The 15,162-nt window shown below is 39.5% G+C and overlaps 1 protein-coding gene across 2 annotated transcripts; it reads left to right on the top strand.

Moving 5' to 3' along the window:
• Window positions 1–1,853: 1,853 nt before the first annotated feature.
• On the top strand, window positions 1,854–7,670 carry LOC124153267 (peptidoglycan-recognition protein SB1-like). Of its 2 annotated transcripts, none has more exons than XM_046526367.1 (4): window positions 1,854–2,060; window positions 2,141–2,369; window positions 5,389–5,507; window positions 7,171–7,670. In XM_046526367.1, exons 1-4 carry the CDS (start codon window positions 1,997–1,999, stop codon window positions 7,386–7,388), a joined length of 630 nt encoding a protein of 209 aa, XP_046382323.1. In that variant the 5' UTR covers window positions 1,854–1,996; the 3' UTR covers window positions 7,389–7,670. The 2 variants fall into 2 exon arrangements, with proteins under 2 accessions (XP_046382323.1, XP_046382324.1); XM_046526368.1 differs by having other exon boundaries at window positions 1,860–2,060; window positions 2,168–2,369.
• The last annotated feature ends 7,492 nt before the right edge of the window (window positions 7,671–15,162 follow it).

Below are 15,162 nucleotides of genomic sequence, written 5' to 3'. Positions count from 1 at the left end.
GATCTCTGAAAAAGAACTTCCGATAGAGAACCCTGCAGTTTCAACATCAATTATCGCCGCGTGCAAAAATGTCTCACTCCCTGTACTTCTTTGAGGATTAACGCCTGCGCCTCAACATATTTTTGAATGATCGGTACAAGGTCCCTCCATGCAGGGGCGCAGCTAGGAATTAAGGCTAGGGGGGGTTTCAGGCGCAACTAATACTGGAGTGTTGGGGTATTGCATACCCGTCAGGCTGAGCGGGAGGTGCGGGGGCCTTCCGCCGGAAAAAATTAACTAAATGGTTCAAAATGGTGATTTTTTTTGGAAAGATTGGCCTTCTGAGGGATATTTTATTAATCCTCACACTATTCTATAAGTAATATTAATCCAATTAAGTAAAATAGATTTATCTTAAAAATTTCTGTGAGCTCTGGGGGGGTTTTATCCCCCTAAACCCCCCCTCGCTGTGCCACTGCCTCCATGAACTCATGTCATCTTTCTTTTTGTTCCTTTATAATAGCCATATATTAATTAGCATTAAATCAATCACGCTAATTTCTCAAAACAACAAATGCACTGTCTTTTGACTTTTGAATCTCGTTCTTGCCATTAGAGGAAAAAAGGAGAAAGCAGTCAAAATATTAGGAATTGCACATATCGCTCACAAAGTAGGCGTTAGCTATCAGAGAGGAGTTTATGATGGAATCACGATAAAACAGAGAATAGAAAATACCCGGGAGAGTCTGATGAGAAAACAGTAGCGCTGCATGGAGCAGAAACGCAGATGCTGAGAAAGTAGAATGACGAAATAAAATCGATATTCGAAACGTGTAGAGGAGATTGAGGAAAGTAAGATAAACAGAGAGGTGATTAAGAGGAGACAAAGGATTTGGATGGAGCGAGTACTAAGTGGTGTTTGGACCTACATCTACCATCAGTTCCCTCGATAGAAGTATATTAGGGAATGTAAGGAGACGCAGCGTTAACTTGAACATACTTCATTTTAAAGGAATTGCCTTGTACCCAGCATAAATTAGATGGCTCTTTATTTCCAATGGAAAAAACTAAATCCAGTTCATTAAAGTGAGGTAAGGTAACTGTATCACGCATTTCGTCGTTTCTATCGGATTTAATGATATGCTATAGCTCCAAAATGAGATTCATTTTGGGTTACTAAAAACCGTAATTTTGAAAAACAATATTGAGAAAGCGAAGAACTGGGAGAAAAAGGACGTTTTTTTAATTAGTTATACTATTATGTCTGCCAAACTGAAACAGAAAATGCATATTGACGTGTCGTCTTCCTTGTTTCATCGGTTCTTAAAGCTTTGTTATTTTTATGCTTAACTTAAGCTTCGTTCAAATAATATTATTTCATTCGAATTTACAGTAGATATGACTAAATCACTAACTTGATACACACACATCAGGCGACCAGGATGCAGATGTCCAATCAATGAGGATTGCAGTGTCCGAACGAACGAAGACTGCGGTCAGCTCACGCCCAGTTCGCATCATACCACCGCTGAATTCCAGATTCAAGATACGAATACGTAAGCAATACTGGAATTAAACTTGCCCTTGCTGTGAGGAAATAATCTCCAAAGCGATAATTAAGGGATGCGTCAACAATAGTCAACCATTTGCGCAATGCAAATTATGCATTTCCTCTATAGCCAGAACTGAAGGCAGGGGAAAATCTCACTAATTAGATAGAGGCAAAAAAAATGATTCACGGCCAGTAAAAAGCTAACTTAGATGATTCCAGGGTCTTTCCCGGAAATAAATGCGACTTTTTCTACGCAGCAGTTCTAATGGCACGTAGTCACGACACTCCTTAATTGAAACATTTTTTTTTACACTTTTCGGACACAGTCGAGCATAGAGGTGGGTTTTACCACTTCTAACCTCAACAAGGTAAGATAGAAGAAGAGGAATAAAACATTGTGGCTTCAGTCTCCCTGTGGAGCGCACATAGCAAAATTTAAGTTTGATTTTCAAGCGGAAGTTTCTGATGAAGAATTTAAGCAAACTGATAGTCTTTTACGGGATTCTCCAAGCCACCTCAAGCAACAACGGTACGTGTACAATAGTCACCTCAAGTAACGACGGTATTTGTGCAATAATCACTTCTTATTCTGACGGCAATGAATGTTAGGCATTTTTTCGTTTTTATTTGGGTCAGAATGCCCGGAGATAGTGGACTCTACAACGTGGGCCGGTCGAAGGCTGAGAGGCGAATCAACATTGAATACTCCGGTTCGCTACGTCGTCATACACCGCACGGCTACGCCCAATTGCAACAAGAGGAACGAGTGCAGCAGAATCATCAGGAATTCATTGAACGGAAACGATAACAACAGACCCTCCAGAATTGGAGGTTTCAAGTGAGTCCAACCTATTCCATCGATAAGTATTCTATCCTTTGATTATAATTATTATTAGGTAGGCAATAGTGATGAGCGATATATCGCTGTGATTGACTCACCGTTACTGAAAATTAGCAGTCACCGTCGGTGATTAAATAGTCGAAAACAGCGTGATTGGATCACTGGATTCGGTGAAGATAGCATAGGCTGCTACCAAGGGATATGCGATATATCGCTACCTGTGATTGAAGAGAAGTAGCCGATCACTGACGCTGACTTAATCACCAAATACTCGAAATCACTGCGACTGTGAGAACGGTGAAGTTAGCTTCGGCAGCTACTCTGCTGCTACCAACAGTAAAATAAAGGATGTCTTATTCATCTTGCATTATGAATAAGACATATTTTATGATGAATAAGAAATTCTTTACGAAATATATACCTAGCTAACGGTTTGAATCACGATGGTTCGAATATAAAATATGTTAAAAAATGCCGATGGGATTTTAATGATTGCCTCTTATCAATTCCTTCACCATATCAAATTTATTTAACTATCGTAATATAAACTCAGAATCAGAACTATTCCCTCAAAAAAAATATGTTTTCTAATTTTCCAATCTTCTGTAAGTTTATTCGTTCCTTTTGCGGAGACCTCATTCCTTGGAATTGGGCAAAGTAGCAGGAATAACAGCGCCACAAATAACCGCTGACTTTTAAGAGTGGTTCTCCTCGGTGATCGCAATCACAATTAAGAATCACCGTTACTGATGAGTTGCAGTCACAGGTGACGAAGTGATTGGAAAATCACAGTTCCGCTCATCACTAGAAGGCAATCCTTACTTAAAAATTCATTCACAGTCTCCTACAAATTCCATACCGCGTTAAAATATATCTCTTTTAATGTCTCCTTAAAGTTCCTCAAACCTCTTACCTATACATATATAAAAGAGGATATCTGTTCCTCTGTCCGCGACGTGTTTCCTTGCGGCTGCACGGATTGCAGTCAGTGCATAGGTGCATCTCATACTTCCGAACCTCGAAGTGCTACTTTCGGTTTACTGCGCAGTAAAATTGCGTCGTGTAAAGCGGTGAATTGCTAGAACCATACTCTATGCTAGAACGCACGCGAGATGTAGAAATAGCCCCTGCTCTAATTCTGAGCTAACATTCTCGCAATTTCAACCAATGTTTTCAGTGCAAACCTGCGCTATGATGTGTCTTCTTACGTCCTTAATATCATGCCAAAAATTCCCGGTTCGAGGTCAAACCCTTACACCTAAATTTCTTCGTCCATTCAAAGGGTATTATTATTATAGTATTCTACCGATTAAGGTAGGTTTCCATGGAGTACTAAAGAGGTGATCTGGGAGCCTCCCTTTCCTTCCAGCACTGCCTTCTTTAATTCACTGTAAGGCCTACTCTCTTTCAATCTATCTAAAAATCCTATTCTTTTCCTTCCCCTCCCTCGTTTCCCCAACATTCTACCCTCCAACACCATTTTCAACATCCCCTCACCGCTAAGCACTAACTCCACCCATACCTTCTGTCTCCTGCGTATTTCATCTAAAAGCTGCCTCTCCTCGCCAACCATATCCAGCACTTCGTCGTTCCTTTTCCTCTCCGTCCATTTCACCCTCTCCATTCTTCTCCATACCCACATCTCGAATGCCTCCAATCTTCTCTCGTCTTCTTTCCTCAGTGTCCACGTTTCCGCACCGTAGAGAGCTGCACTCCAAATCAAACTCTTCACTAACCTTTTCTTTAAACTCTTACACAACGATCCTATCAGAAGCTCCTTCCTGTTCATGAACGCCTCCTTCGCTAATGCTATTCTCTTCCTGATGTCCTTACTTCTGTATCCGTTTTCCTCTAGCGTACTGCCTAAATAGTTGAATTGCTCAACCTGCTCAAGTTTTTCACCACCCACCTTTATCTTGAGTCTCACATTCCTCGCTCGTGATGCTTTACAAAACCGCATTACCTTAGTTTTCTTGTGATTAATTATCATCCCAAACTCCTCGCAACGTTCGTATAACGCATCCACTAGGGCCTGAAGCCCCCTTGCTGACTGACTGATCAACGCCTGGTCATCCGCGAATCTCACTGATTTGAACATCATTCCTCCTGAAGCCAGAAAAAAATATTCGGTGCTCCTTTAGTGGTGAAAACTTTTCGGTGGGGGGAATTCATTAGGAGGGAATGCTCGTACTTCTCTCAATCCCAAAAATGTCGGCTCTGTTTACACCCCTTGACCCTCCTCCCCTCCAACCACCGCTGGCTTCAACCATACCACTGTTTGTAGTACCTGCGCTCAGGCCCGGAACTAGGGCGGGGCAGAAGGGTGAGCGTGCCCTGGACGGCAGTTTTCGAGGGCAGCAAAATTGTTATAGTTTATCAAAACATATTATTTAATTTTTCCAGTTCAATTATTTAACAATAGTTATTAATTTATACATTATTAAAAAATAATATTAACAAAACTTCTTAATCGAAAACATACGGTGCGTAATTTCCACAACAGCATTTTCAAAAAATACTTAACGGATATATTATATTTTAGTGGTGGGGGAGAGGGAGGGAGCGAGGGTGGATCGAAGAGGCGGACGGCAAACTGATCTGTGACCCCCCCCCTGACAAAAACTTTTAGTTCCCGCCATGCCTATGCTCTATTCCACTGCCAAACGGATTCTGCACAAGCAGTGCTGTAGTTGGGTCGGTACGGCCGCGGCGTACCCCCTAAAATCCAAACCCGTTATAAGCGTAGCGGTTAAGCTACCTTTTTAAATCTGTAAAAAATAGCTCTACTGTAAATTTTCCAATGGATTTCAGAAAGAAAAATAGGAAATGATTATTTACTTGTTCAGAGCTTTCTCTTGGCGAAACTTAGAACTAATAAAAGGGTTGTAGTTTGACATTTCAATCGCGGCTGGACGAATGCTCAGCTGCTGGCAAATTTTGGTGAGTACCGCCTAAATTTTTTCCCAACTACAGCACTGTGTACAAGGCATACAATCATACGTTTATCACCGTTTAGCTTCCTCGTGGGCGGCGATGGGTTCGTGTACAGAGCCAGAGGATGGGACACGGAAGGATCAAATGCACCCGAGTACAACAGGAGAAGCGTGGGAATCGCCCTCATCGGCCGCTTTGAAAGTGAGTACTAATCCCCACCCACGGTCTTTGAAAGTGACTATTAATCCCCAGTGGCGCAGCGAGGGGTTTTGGGGGATATACCCCCCCTCAAGAAGTGAGAGAAATTTTTACGTTTAACCCATTTACCTAAATTGGATTGATTTTACTAATAGGATATTGTAAGGATTAATAAAATATCACTCAGAAAGCCGTAAAGCTCACCATTTTGAACCATTTATCTTAAAATTCCGCAATTCACTAATCTCGCACCTAACGCTTATCCTGGTGGGTATTCCATACCCTCACACACCCCTGTATTTATTGCACCTAAACCCTTAATTCCTAGCTGCGCCACTGCTAATCCCCACAGATCACGCAACACTCCCTACCAAGGATACTTTAGAATCCAATACATGCGTACGACGCAGTATACTTAGGAAACAGTGAAATGAATACACTTAATAAATTCGTCATCAATTCCGCGCTTAAGGACGTATTTTGTCATTTTCCTCGCGTATTGCTAGTTTAAAACTTTCGCCACCAACAAGAAATTTTCAGGACAAATAATATAGACAGGCCCGGACCTACTAGTAAGCAGTGGCGGCGCGTACATATATGCATGTTAGCAACTGCACACCCAAAAATGAATGAATTATGAAAGAAAACTATGTACACAGGGGTGGATACAGGATTTCTTTCTGGGGGGGGGGCACAAGCAAGGCCGTATCCAGGATTTTGTTCTGGGGAGGCACAAGGATATCTCGTAATACAAAACGAACGCAATGAAAATGGGACCGTATTAAAAATCTTGCATATTTTTGAGTGTCTGGGGGGGGCACGTGCCCCCATTCCCCCCCCCCTGGATCCGCCTATGTATGTACATATTCCTTTGCAAAGAGAGAGATAAAAATCCTGTCCACACAGAGATGGGATATGAAGCTCCAAACGCTACTGCTATCACCTTGGCGAATTCACCGTTCTAGTTTGGGATTCCATGGCATCGCGCCGGCCGCATATTTGGTCTATGCGATCGCTTGTCGGTGCTCGGGCGGGACGAGGTAAGGGGGTGGGGGGGGTTGGGGGGGGGGGGGTGGTGGCATGCCACGTTCAAATGGGTGCTGGGAGCAGACTCAACGCGACGCGAGTGCGCACGCGCATATTTGGTGAGTAACTCGCAGGTAGTGTAGTGGTGTAGCTGCCACTTACACTACCCGCGCTCAGGATCCTAGTCCGTCAATGCATTCAGTGCCATTTATCAGCATTCATTTGAACTTCATGCCCTTTTTCATCATCGTATATCTTCTGTAAAGCACACCCTGGATATATAACCACCAGCCGCCACTGCTAGTAAGTAAGGCGGGGCAGAGGGGGCACGTGCTCAGGGGAAGCTAATGTCAAGGGGCGTCAAAATTTGATAAGTTTATTGAAAAAGTTATTTAATAATTCTAATTTAATTATTTAACAATAACTATTACATCATAAGTTATTAGCCGAAAATATTAATAAAACTTTTTAACAGTAAACATATGGTGTATTTTCAACTAGCGCATTCAAAAAAAAGGCTTATGGATGCATTATATTTTAGTGGTGGAGGAGCAGGAGGAAGGCCCACAAACTGATCATTCTATATAGAGAGAGATGCTAATCCGCTAGCATTACTGTAAACATTTTTCTCTCATCTCAGGTCAACCCCCATCACGAGAGCAAGTGAGGGCAACAAAGAGACTCATCGAGTGTGGAGTGAAGAGGGGGAAGATAAGGAGAAATTATAGATTAATCGGCCACCTCCAGATTTCATCCACTGATTGTCCAGGGAGCATACTCTATGATAGAATTAAAGAATGGCCCAACTGGTTCTCAAATGATGGAGACTATGGTGAAGATGAGGACATGGAATATTAGAAGCAGGAGTTTTGTATTCTAATCAAATACAGTGAAACCTCGGTTAGCGAACGCCTCTGATAACGAACAATTCGGATAACGACCAAAAATTTCGCTAAAAATTTGCCTCGGATAGCGAACAGATGTGTAATGGCCATGTTTGTGTTCGGTGCTGTGTGCTACCAAACGGATACAAAGTAATACCATGTCTTCAATATTAAGTCTACAAGCAGTGGCGCCGACTCCATGGGGCCTGAGGGGGCCCGAGCCCCCCCAAAAATTTGTTATAGATGTGAGGAAAAAATGTGTAAGGCTTGTCGATTTTTCCCGGAGTGTCCAGATATCGAGATTCGAGTGATCAGGGTTCTAATGTTGTTCATATGACTCTTCTAAAATGCTTAAAAACTTAAAATTCACTACTTATAAAATTTACCGGGGCAAGGTCCCCAGTTTGGGCCCCCCCCAATATTTTTTGTAAGTCGGCACCCTTGTCTACAAGTAATACAATGTAATACAATACCTACATAGCCTGTAACTTTCATAGAACAGCGAGTCAATAGGAGCTAGGAACCAATTATTCCTATTTCCTTTATTTCTTCAGGGGAAAATTGCTGCGGATAGCGAACATTTCCGATAACGACCAGCTTTTCGGAACGGATCCGAGGCTCTGCTGTACAAAGTATTAACACAAAACCTGAAGAGACTTATCAGTCAAAAACATATATTTGATAAAATCAAGAGAGGTCATATGTAATCTCATATCTGATGACAGATAAATGAGATTATATTATAGGTACATTACCCACAGTCTTCCTGAAAATACATATACTAGTAGGTATGCATAGCTGGAGAAATTTTTTAAAATTATTCTTTCAAAGCAATAAGCCATAATTACACCTCAGGATATTTAAGTCACAACCCAAGTAGCAAAATCTTATGTAAAAATTATTTTAAAATATATTGCGAGACCATTTTGAAATGACTTTAAAATAATTTTGAAAACATATCAGCTCTCTGTTTCAACCTTACAAATCTTTTTTTCATTATTTCAAAATGATTTTGACATAAGTTTAAAATATGTCTAACTCTTGAAAGAGCTATGAATTATACTTTTATAAATTGTTTTAAAATATGCCGTAACTAACTCAGTCTCCTTTTAAAATGATTAATTGTTATATTAATATGATACCTATAAGTAAACACGTTTGAAATTACAAACTGTGCCAGAAACAGTAAAAAAAACTTTCCCACCTAATAATTATTCTACCTATATGATAGCATGATAGTTTAGCATGCATGAATATTTCAAATGAAGTAGTACAAACATTGTTAGAATCTCCTTATCTTCGTGCTTTCACAGAATACCTGCCACTACCCGAGATATTTTGATAACATACGAGTCAGATGTCCTTGTTGGGATTATGAGACATATGTACGTCTACCATGTCATAAATTCACGCTTTATCCCTTTTTAGTATCCAAAAAAGCACATATTAATATTCAATATTGAGAGTGTTTTCAAGCATTTCTTGACCTTTCCTTACTGACAAGCATTACTTCCTACATTCTGAGATCAACCAATGTCCATTTTTCAATAATATGCCTTCTTTTTGGGATATTTTTCCCGTAAATTAATCATTTTAAATTTCTAAAAATCTTATGGAAAACTGCCAAAAAAAATACCATTTTGTGGATTTCAAGAAGTCCTGAAAACTGCGAAATTCAAGCTCACTTTTGAAAAAAGGGATTCATTTTTGGTAGAAGAAGTCTCCAAAATCATCTGTATTACTTGTTTTATGTATAGCTACTTGTGGTTATCTCACATTCACCTCAAAGGAATGATAATTTTTGTACTGGTTTATTTTGTCATATTGGTATGACTAAGATTATTTGTACTTACCAATGAAAATTTATGTGAGTGTATTAAAAAGATTTCGAAATAATTACCTAATTATTTCAAAATTATGTTAAAATGATTTCAACATTAGGTTAAAATGGTTAGAAAATAATTATCAAATTATTTTAAAATGTTTGTAAAATAATTTTGAAATTGTTTCAAAATAATGTTCACATAATTATTTTTCTGTGAAATTAAAAAAAGTGACATTTTGTGCAAAAAATAAGCCATTACTTCCTACAAATCCCATATATATACAGGTATACTATCAACAAAATGAGATCAAATGGTACAAGACTCAAAAAGAGCAACACCTAATACATTATTTTAAAATTATTTGAAAATCTTGAAAAAGTCATGAATTTAGCCATCTTATGATATTTTGATTTTTAAATAATTTGAAATAATTTTAAAATCATTTTTCAATATTCTTTTGCTACTTGAGAAGGAGCTCAATAACTTAACACTTGAAGAACTCATACACCACTAAGTTTCACAGACAAGTACAAAGTCATAAAGATCTTTTTGAAATGTGCATAAGCAATCATGCATAACTTTATATCAAAAACACTAATTTGAATAAATAATTTGCCACTCCCTGTAAAGAAAATATAATTCTCAAATAGTAAAACATTTCCATTAAATGAGAGCGCCAATTATATGTCTGAACCGAGGGAAAAGCTATGATACATAACAGAAAAAGACATTCGTAACAGTTTCGACCATGGTTTATGTCATGCTTATACTTCATCTTTCACATCCATTTCATGTAAGTACACATTTTATGGAGAAATAAAGTGAATATAGAGGAGGGTAGGAAAGTGAATGTACGTGAAAGATGGGTAAACTGATATGTATTTTCCTGTTCATATTCCTTCCCATAACGTGAGTGTTATTGTAATTTCATATCTTAGCTAACCTTGCTGAACCAATAAGAGTAAAAAAAAACATGCATTCCCTATAAGTAAAATTCCAGTGGTGTGCTAATGGATTAGTTGACAGTTTTTTCCTTCAATTTTTTTGACTGAAATTAACAGAGAGGACATGTTTGAGGAGGAAATTGTGATGCAGCTGCCTCTATGCTCATTGGAGTGGGGGTCTGGGTTGAACAAGGATGAGAATTGGTTGGGTGCCAGTACAGGTATAAAGGGACAAATTTCCGCCCTTACTCGGAAAGGAGAGAATGTGGTTTCTCTTTTGGTAATCAATCCTTCAAGCAGTGGCGGCTTGCCCATAAGGACTCTTGCATGCCGCCCCTTCCAAAGATTTGAAAAAGGAAAAAAAATAAATATCTATTCAAATTTAATTATACATCTTATTAAACAAAGTGTTTTCTTCAATCGCATACATCAAAAATGTAGGAAAAACATGCAAAAATAGTGTGAGAAGTTTGCATTTGTAGCCGTGGGGCACTAGCCATAACATTCCAATCCATCCCCATGCAGTTATATGAAGAGTGGTAGTGGTGGGGGCTGCTGGTGCTATGACGCGTCTAAGCTTGTGCCTTATGGAAGTCTTGGGACGCCGCCCGAGCATGTGCAGAGCGACATACTTAGCGAGATGACATTACCGCTATGGCTGGCGGCATTATAATCTGGCGATTACTTGGTGCTGCAGAATACCTTGTTTTGGTTTAAATTTTATTATTATAAATATTTATATTATATTATTTTAAATTAAACAAATTTAATACCTAGATAGCCTTAAAAATTCACTAAAATACACGAAATATTAAACAATTTTGACCCCCCGGTGAAGTGTGCCCCCCCGAGCATTTGACTCACGAGCTGCCACTGCCTTCAAGGAATTCGGACTTCCCTCAGGTTGGCACGAGATCAAGCACATGATCTTCAGACAGCTATCCTCATCATCGGGAAGGATAAGAAGGAAGGACCAGATGGGGAAACACAAATAAATTAACCTAAAAACCCTCCTGCCCTCTACAGTCGGTGGGGGGAAAATAAGTGAATATAAGACAAACAGCGGTTTCTACCAGGTGAGTAATGACAAACATCACAAAACCAGGATGGATATATACCTCTACCCTTTCCTAGTTCCTTAGGGCTAGATAACAAGTTACTTTGAACACATGTATGTATACTTCTACACAGTAGCGGATACAGAAAAAACTCAAGGGGGCATAGGCGGATCCAGGGGAGGGGGCACGGGGGCACGTGCCCCCCCCAGACACTCAAAAATATGCAAGATTTTTAATACGGTCCCATTATCATTGCGTTCATTTTGTATTACGAGGTATCCTTGTGCCCCACCCAGAACAAAATCTTGGATACGGCCTTGCTTGTGCCCCTCCGAGAAAAAAATCCTGGATCCGCCCCTGCAAGGGAGGGGCGCAACATACCTTGAGTTGTCTTTACTTTTATCGTAATAAGATATGATCAAGTCACAGGCAAAGTATAAGAAAATTTTATTTAAAGTGATTATAAACATGTAAAAGACAATGCCATCTTATGATATAAAAAGTTACAATTGTGGTTTTGCAATGTTTGGCAATACAGCCGGACCCGCAAGGGGGGGGCACGCGCCCCCTGCGCCCCCCATCTGTATCCGCCACTGCTTCTACATTTCCTAAGGCTACAATCAAATTACAGAGGAAAGACCCAGCACATCCATGTAACCCTAAGGCTGTGCTGGTTAGAGGGTTAGTAAATTACTTCTAGTAGGTCCAACCATGCCAGATAGGTCAAGGGGAAGAAAAGGTAGCCCACTTGATGGTGTCAATTTAAAATGTGCTGTTGGAATGCAGGTGGGAATTCCTACCAATTAGCTGTTCCCTGAAAACATGGATTTCACGCAAATGCACCTCAGAAACACATCAAAAGGGGCGTGGAGTCATGACAAGGGACTTGGTGGGTGTTGTTCCAGGATCCCGAGAAGAGGACCAACAGGTAGGAAAAGAAGAAGTAAACAATTAATGCAGGAATAGACATAGAATGCTAGGAAAATGTGAGCCGGCAACCACAAAAGTAATACATGGGAAGTAGAAAAAGATGGAATAGATAAGATGGGACTGTATGAGGTGAGATGAAAGGATAGTGGGGACTACTGGAGTGTTGGGTATAGGGTAATATGGGGTAATAAGACAGCCAGAGTTAGGTTTGGTATTAAACAGGTTAAAGTGTGGTGAGTAAAGAGTTGATAAACAATAGGTTTCTGGGGGTGAATATTGAGGCACAACCCACCAAATCTATGGTGGTGTAAGTGCACATTCCTACTCACAACCATAGTGAGGAAGAATTAGATGGATTGCAAGGCTGCCGGTCATCAGAAATCTAGTGATATGCAGGTTGCTTCGACTCTCTGTCAATTGGCACACATCATGCTCCATGGATTTCATTCCAATACACTTAAAAATTCCTAGGCATAATGGTGAAAGTTATTGTAATTGATGAAAACCATAATGCCTGTTGTTACAATAACTTCATATCGATTGGCATAGTAGGTTTTTGAAATTCAACAGAAAATTTTAAGTATAGGGCTCCGCAAAGTGGTTTGTAATCTGACTTTGAAAAATTTAGATCAAAGACCTTAATATTGGTCCATAACTTTCCTAAGCTCAAGAAATTTATTCACAAAATAGTCATTTCTCTACTCACATGCATCCCTGTGCATCGTAAATAGTATAATTTCAGGGTGAGGAGCATTTAGTTTAAGAGAGAGAATAAAATCTGCCTACAAAGCACATAGCGGAGTACCCCAATAGTTCCTTGGATATTTTGTATATTTATATAACAATATTTGTGATATCTTATACATACAAAACATCACTTTTCAGACTGAGGACTGAATAAAGAGGACTGCATTAAATAGCAAATAGTAGTCCAGTAGATTTTTGAAAGGAGTTTTATCTCCTCTTTTCCTTGAATATTTTTTAAAAAAGGCAGCACAAAAACAGGATGCATGCAACAGACTTATATGTTGTCACGAACAAATTGATCTTCATGAGACTTGTTGACCCTAGATTCAGTCACAACTATGAAATTGTAATTTCATTAACAAGAAGAATACTTGAATGGGCCACACTAAAAGCATTATGAGAGTAGATATGAACATTACACTTCACTACTTGTAACAAATTAATCTCACTAGGACGTGATGATGTAGACAGTGGTACATATAGCTGTTGGTGATTAAGGATGTTGAAACAACTTTCGAACCCAAATACAGTGCAACCTCGATATAACGACACCCCACGGTACACTAATAAACACTCGCTATAGCGAATTGTCGCTTTACCGGAGGTGGAGCAAATAATAGCCAATATACCTGTTGCGAACAGATATACAGGAACAGGAGTGGTGCGGCGACAGATAAACATCTATCCGATAATCGTAAGCATAAATCCAGACGAAAGGCGATGTTTTTTTGCATCACTAAATTTCCTTACTCAAATAACGATTGACTATTCAAACAATTTATAAGCGCCGCACTGAATAAAAATCGTGCAAAGCATTGTTTCGTCAATCATTATATTTATCGAATGACAGTTTACCACATAAATTTAAGACTGAGCACTCCATTAACTTCATTTCTAACAGATCGCTAGCAATTACAGAGGTTAAGGAGTCTTGATGAAAGTCTTCCGGCGGTGAAACCCTCGCTATGGCGAGAGCCAACGCCGAAAGGGTCTCGTAAAAACGAATTTTTTAACACGCTTATTATAGGGTCAATTGACGGTGCATCGGCTATCTCTCGTTATAGCGGGGGTGTCGCTATAGCTCGTACTCGCTTTAACGAGGTTCCACTGTAGGTAGGTTTTTGATTGAGGTCTTACTGACATTCAGAAGAGGAAATAATTTAGATTCTTTAAAAATGTTACAAAATACTATACAAATAAATATTTAAAGGTGATATAGTGGTAAAGGAACTCAAATCCCAATCTGAAGGAATTATTCACATGCTAGAAAAGGAAATTCTGAAATATTTTCAGGAATTTTGGGAACCACTTACTGCAACTAATTAACTCCATCCGTGAGAAACAGCTGTTTTAAAGAAGGCAAAAATGGTAAAGATCCAGAGGATTGTTCCGGTACAAAATACTGCTGCTTCATCCAGAAGTTCACAGAATTTGTTGGAGTAATGAAAATGACAAACTACCATATGACTGTCACTATAACATTCAGTCATGCATTCAAATTCAAGTATTATATGATGGATGGCATCCTTCGAGGCAGATAAGTAGCTGGGGGGGGGGGGGGGGGGGAGGAGAGCATCAGGGGGCTTCAACCCTCTCCCCCAAATTCCTTCCCATCTGGAGATTATTGCATTACATTTGATGAGGAGGCCAGTATCCCAGGGGCATCGGTCCTCAGACACTCCACTTTTGATACAATTAAATTTCATATTGTCTGCCATCAAATCACTTGGAAGAAATATGTTGATTTTTTTTGCTGGCACCCTGAATTCAAGCTCTAAGTTAGAAAGCTTTCTAAAAAATCAGGCAGACTTCAAATACCAATGGAGACCAAGCCTCAATAACTTCATCTCTTTTAGTAAATAACAACAAATATTAGAAACTTCAGCAAAGTACAAATGGAATTGATAGTTTATTCAATGAAATTTATGACATTCCAATATGTGCAAATGGACAACTAATTTCATGTATATGCAACCTGCACATCACTCAAGCTCCCTCCCCCCTCAACACTGGCTATATCAGAGCCAAATGAAAGGGGGGCCCAAGCCCACCAGAAGTTCACAGCATTTGTTGGAGTAATGAAAATGACAAACAAGCATAAGCCTTCCATCCATATATAGGTAAATCTCACAAATTTGGAATAACAGAAAAAAACCATCATGTACGAGGGGATTCCAAGTGAAGCTGGGTTGTTATTTGGTTAACATGCAGTAGTCAACATTGGCATTAATAAATGGTTAATT

Source organism: Ischnura elegans, chromosome 1 (assembly GCF_921293095.1).
Source record: "Ischnura elegans chromosome 1, ioIscEleg1.1, whole genome shotgun sequence".
NCBI lineage: Eukaryota > Metazoa > Arthropoda > Insecta > Odonata > Coenagrionidae > Ischnura > Ischnura elegans.
The sequence above is the reverse complement of the archived record's forward strand: the minus strand, read 5'-3'. Positions and strand labels throughout refer to the sequence as shown.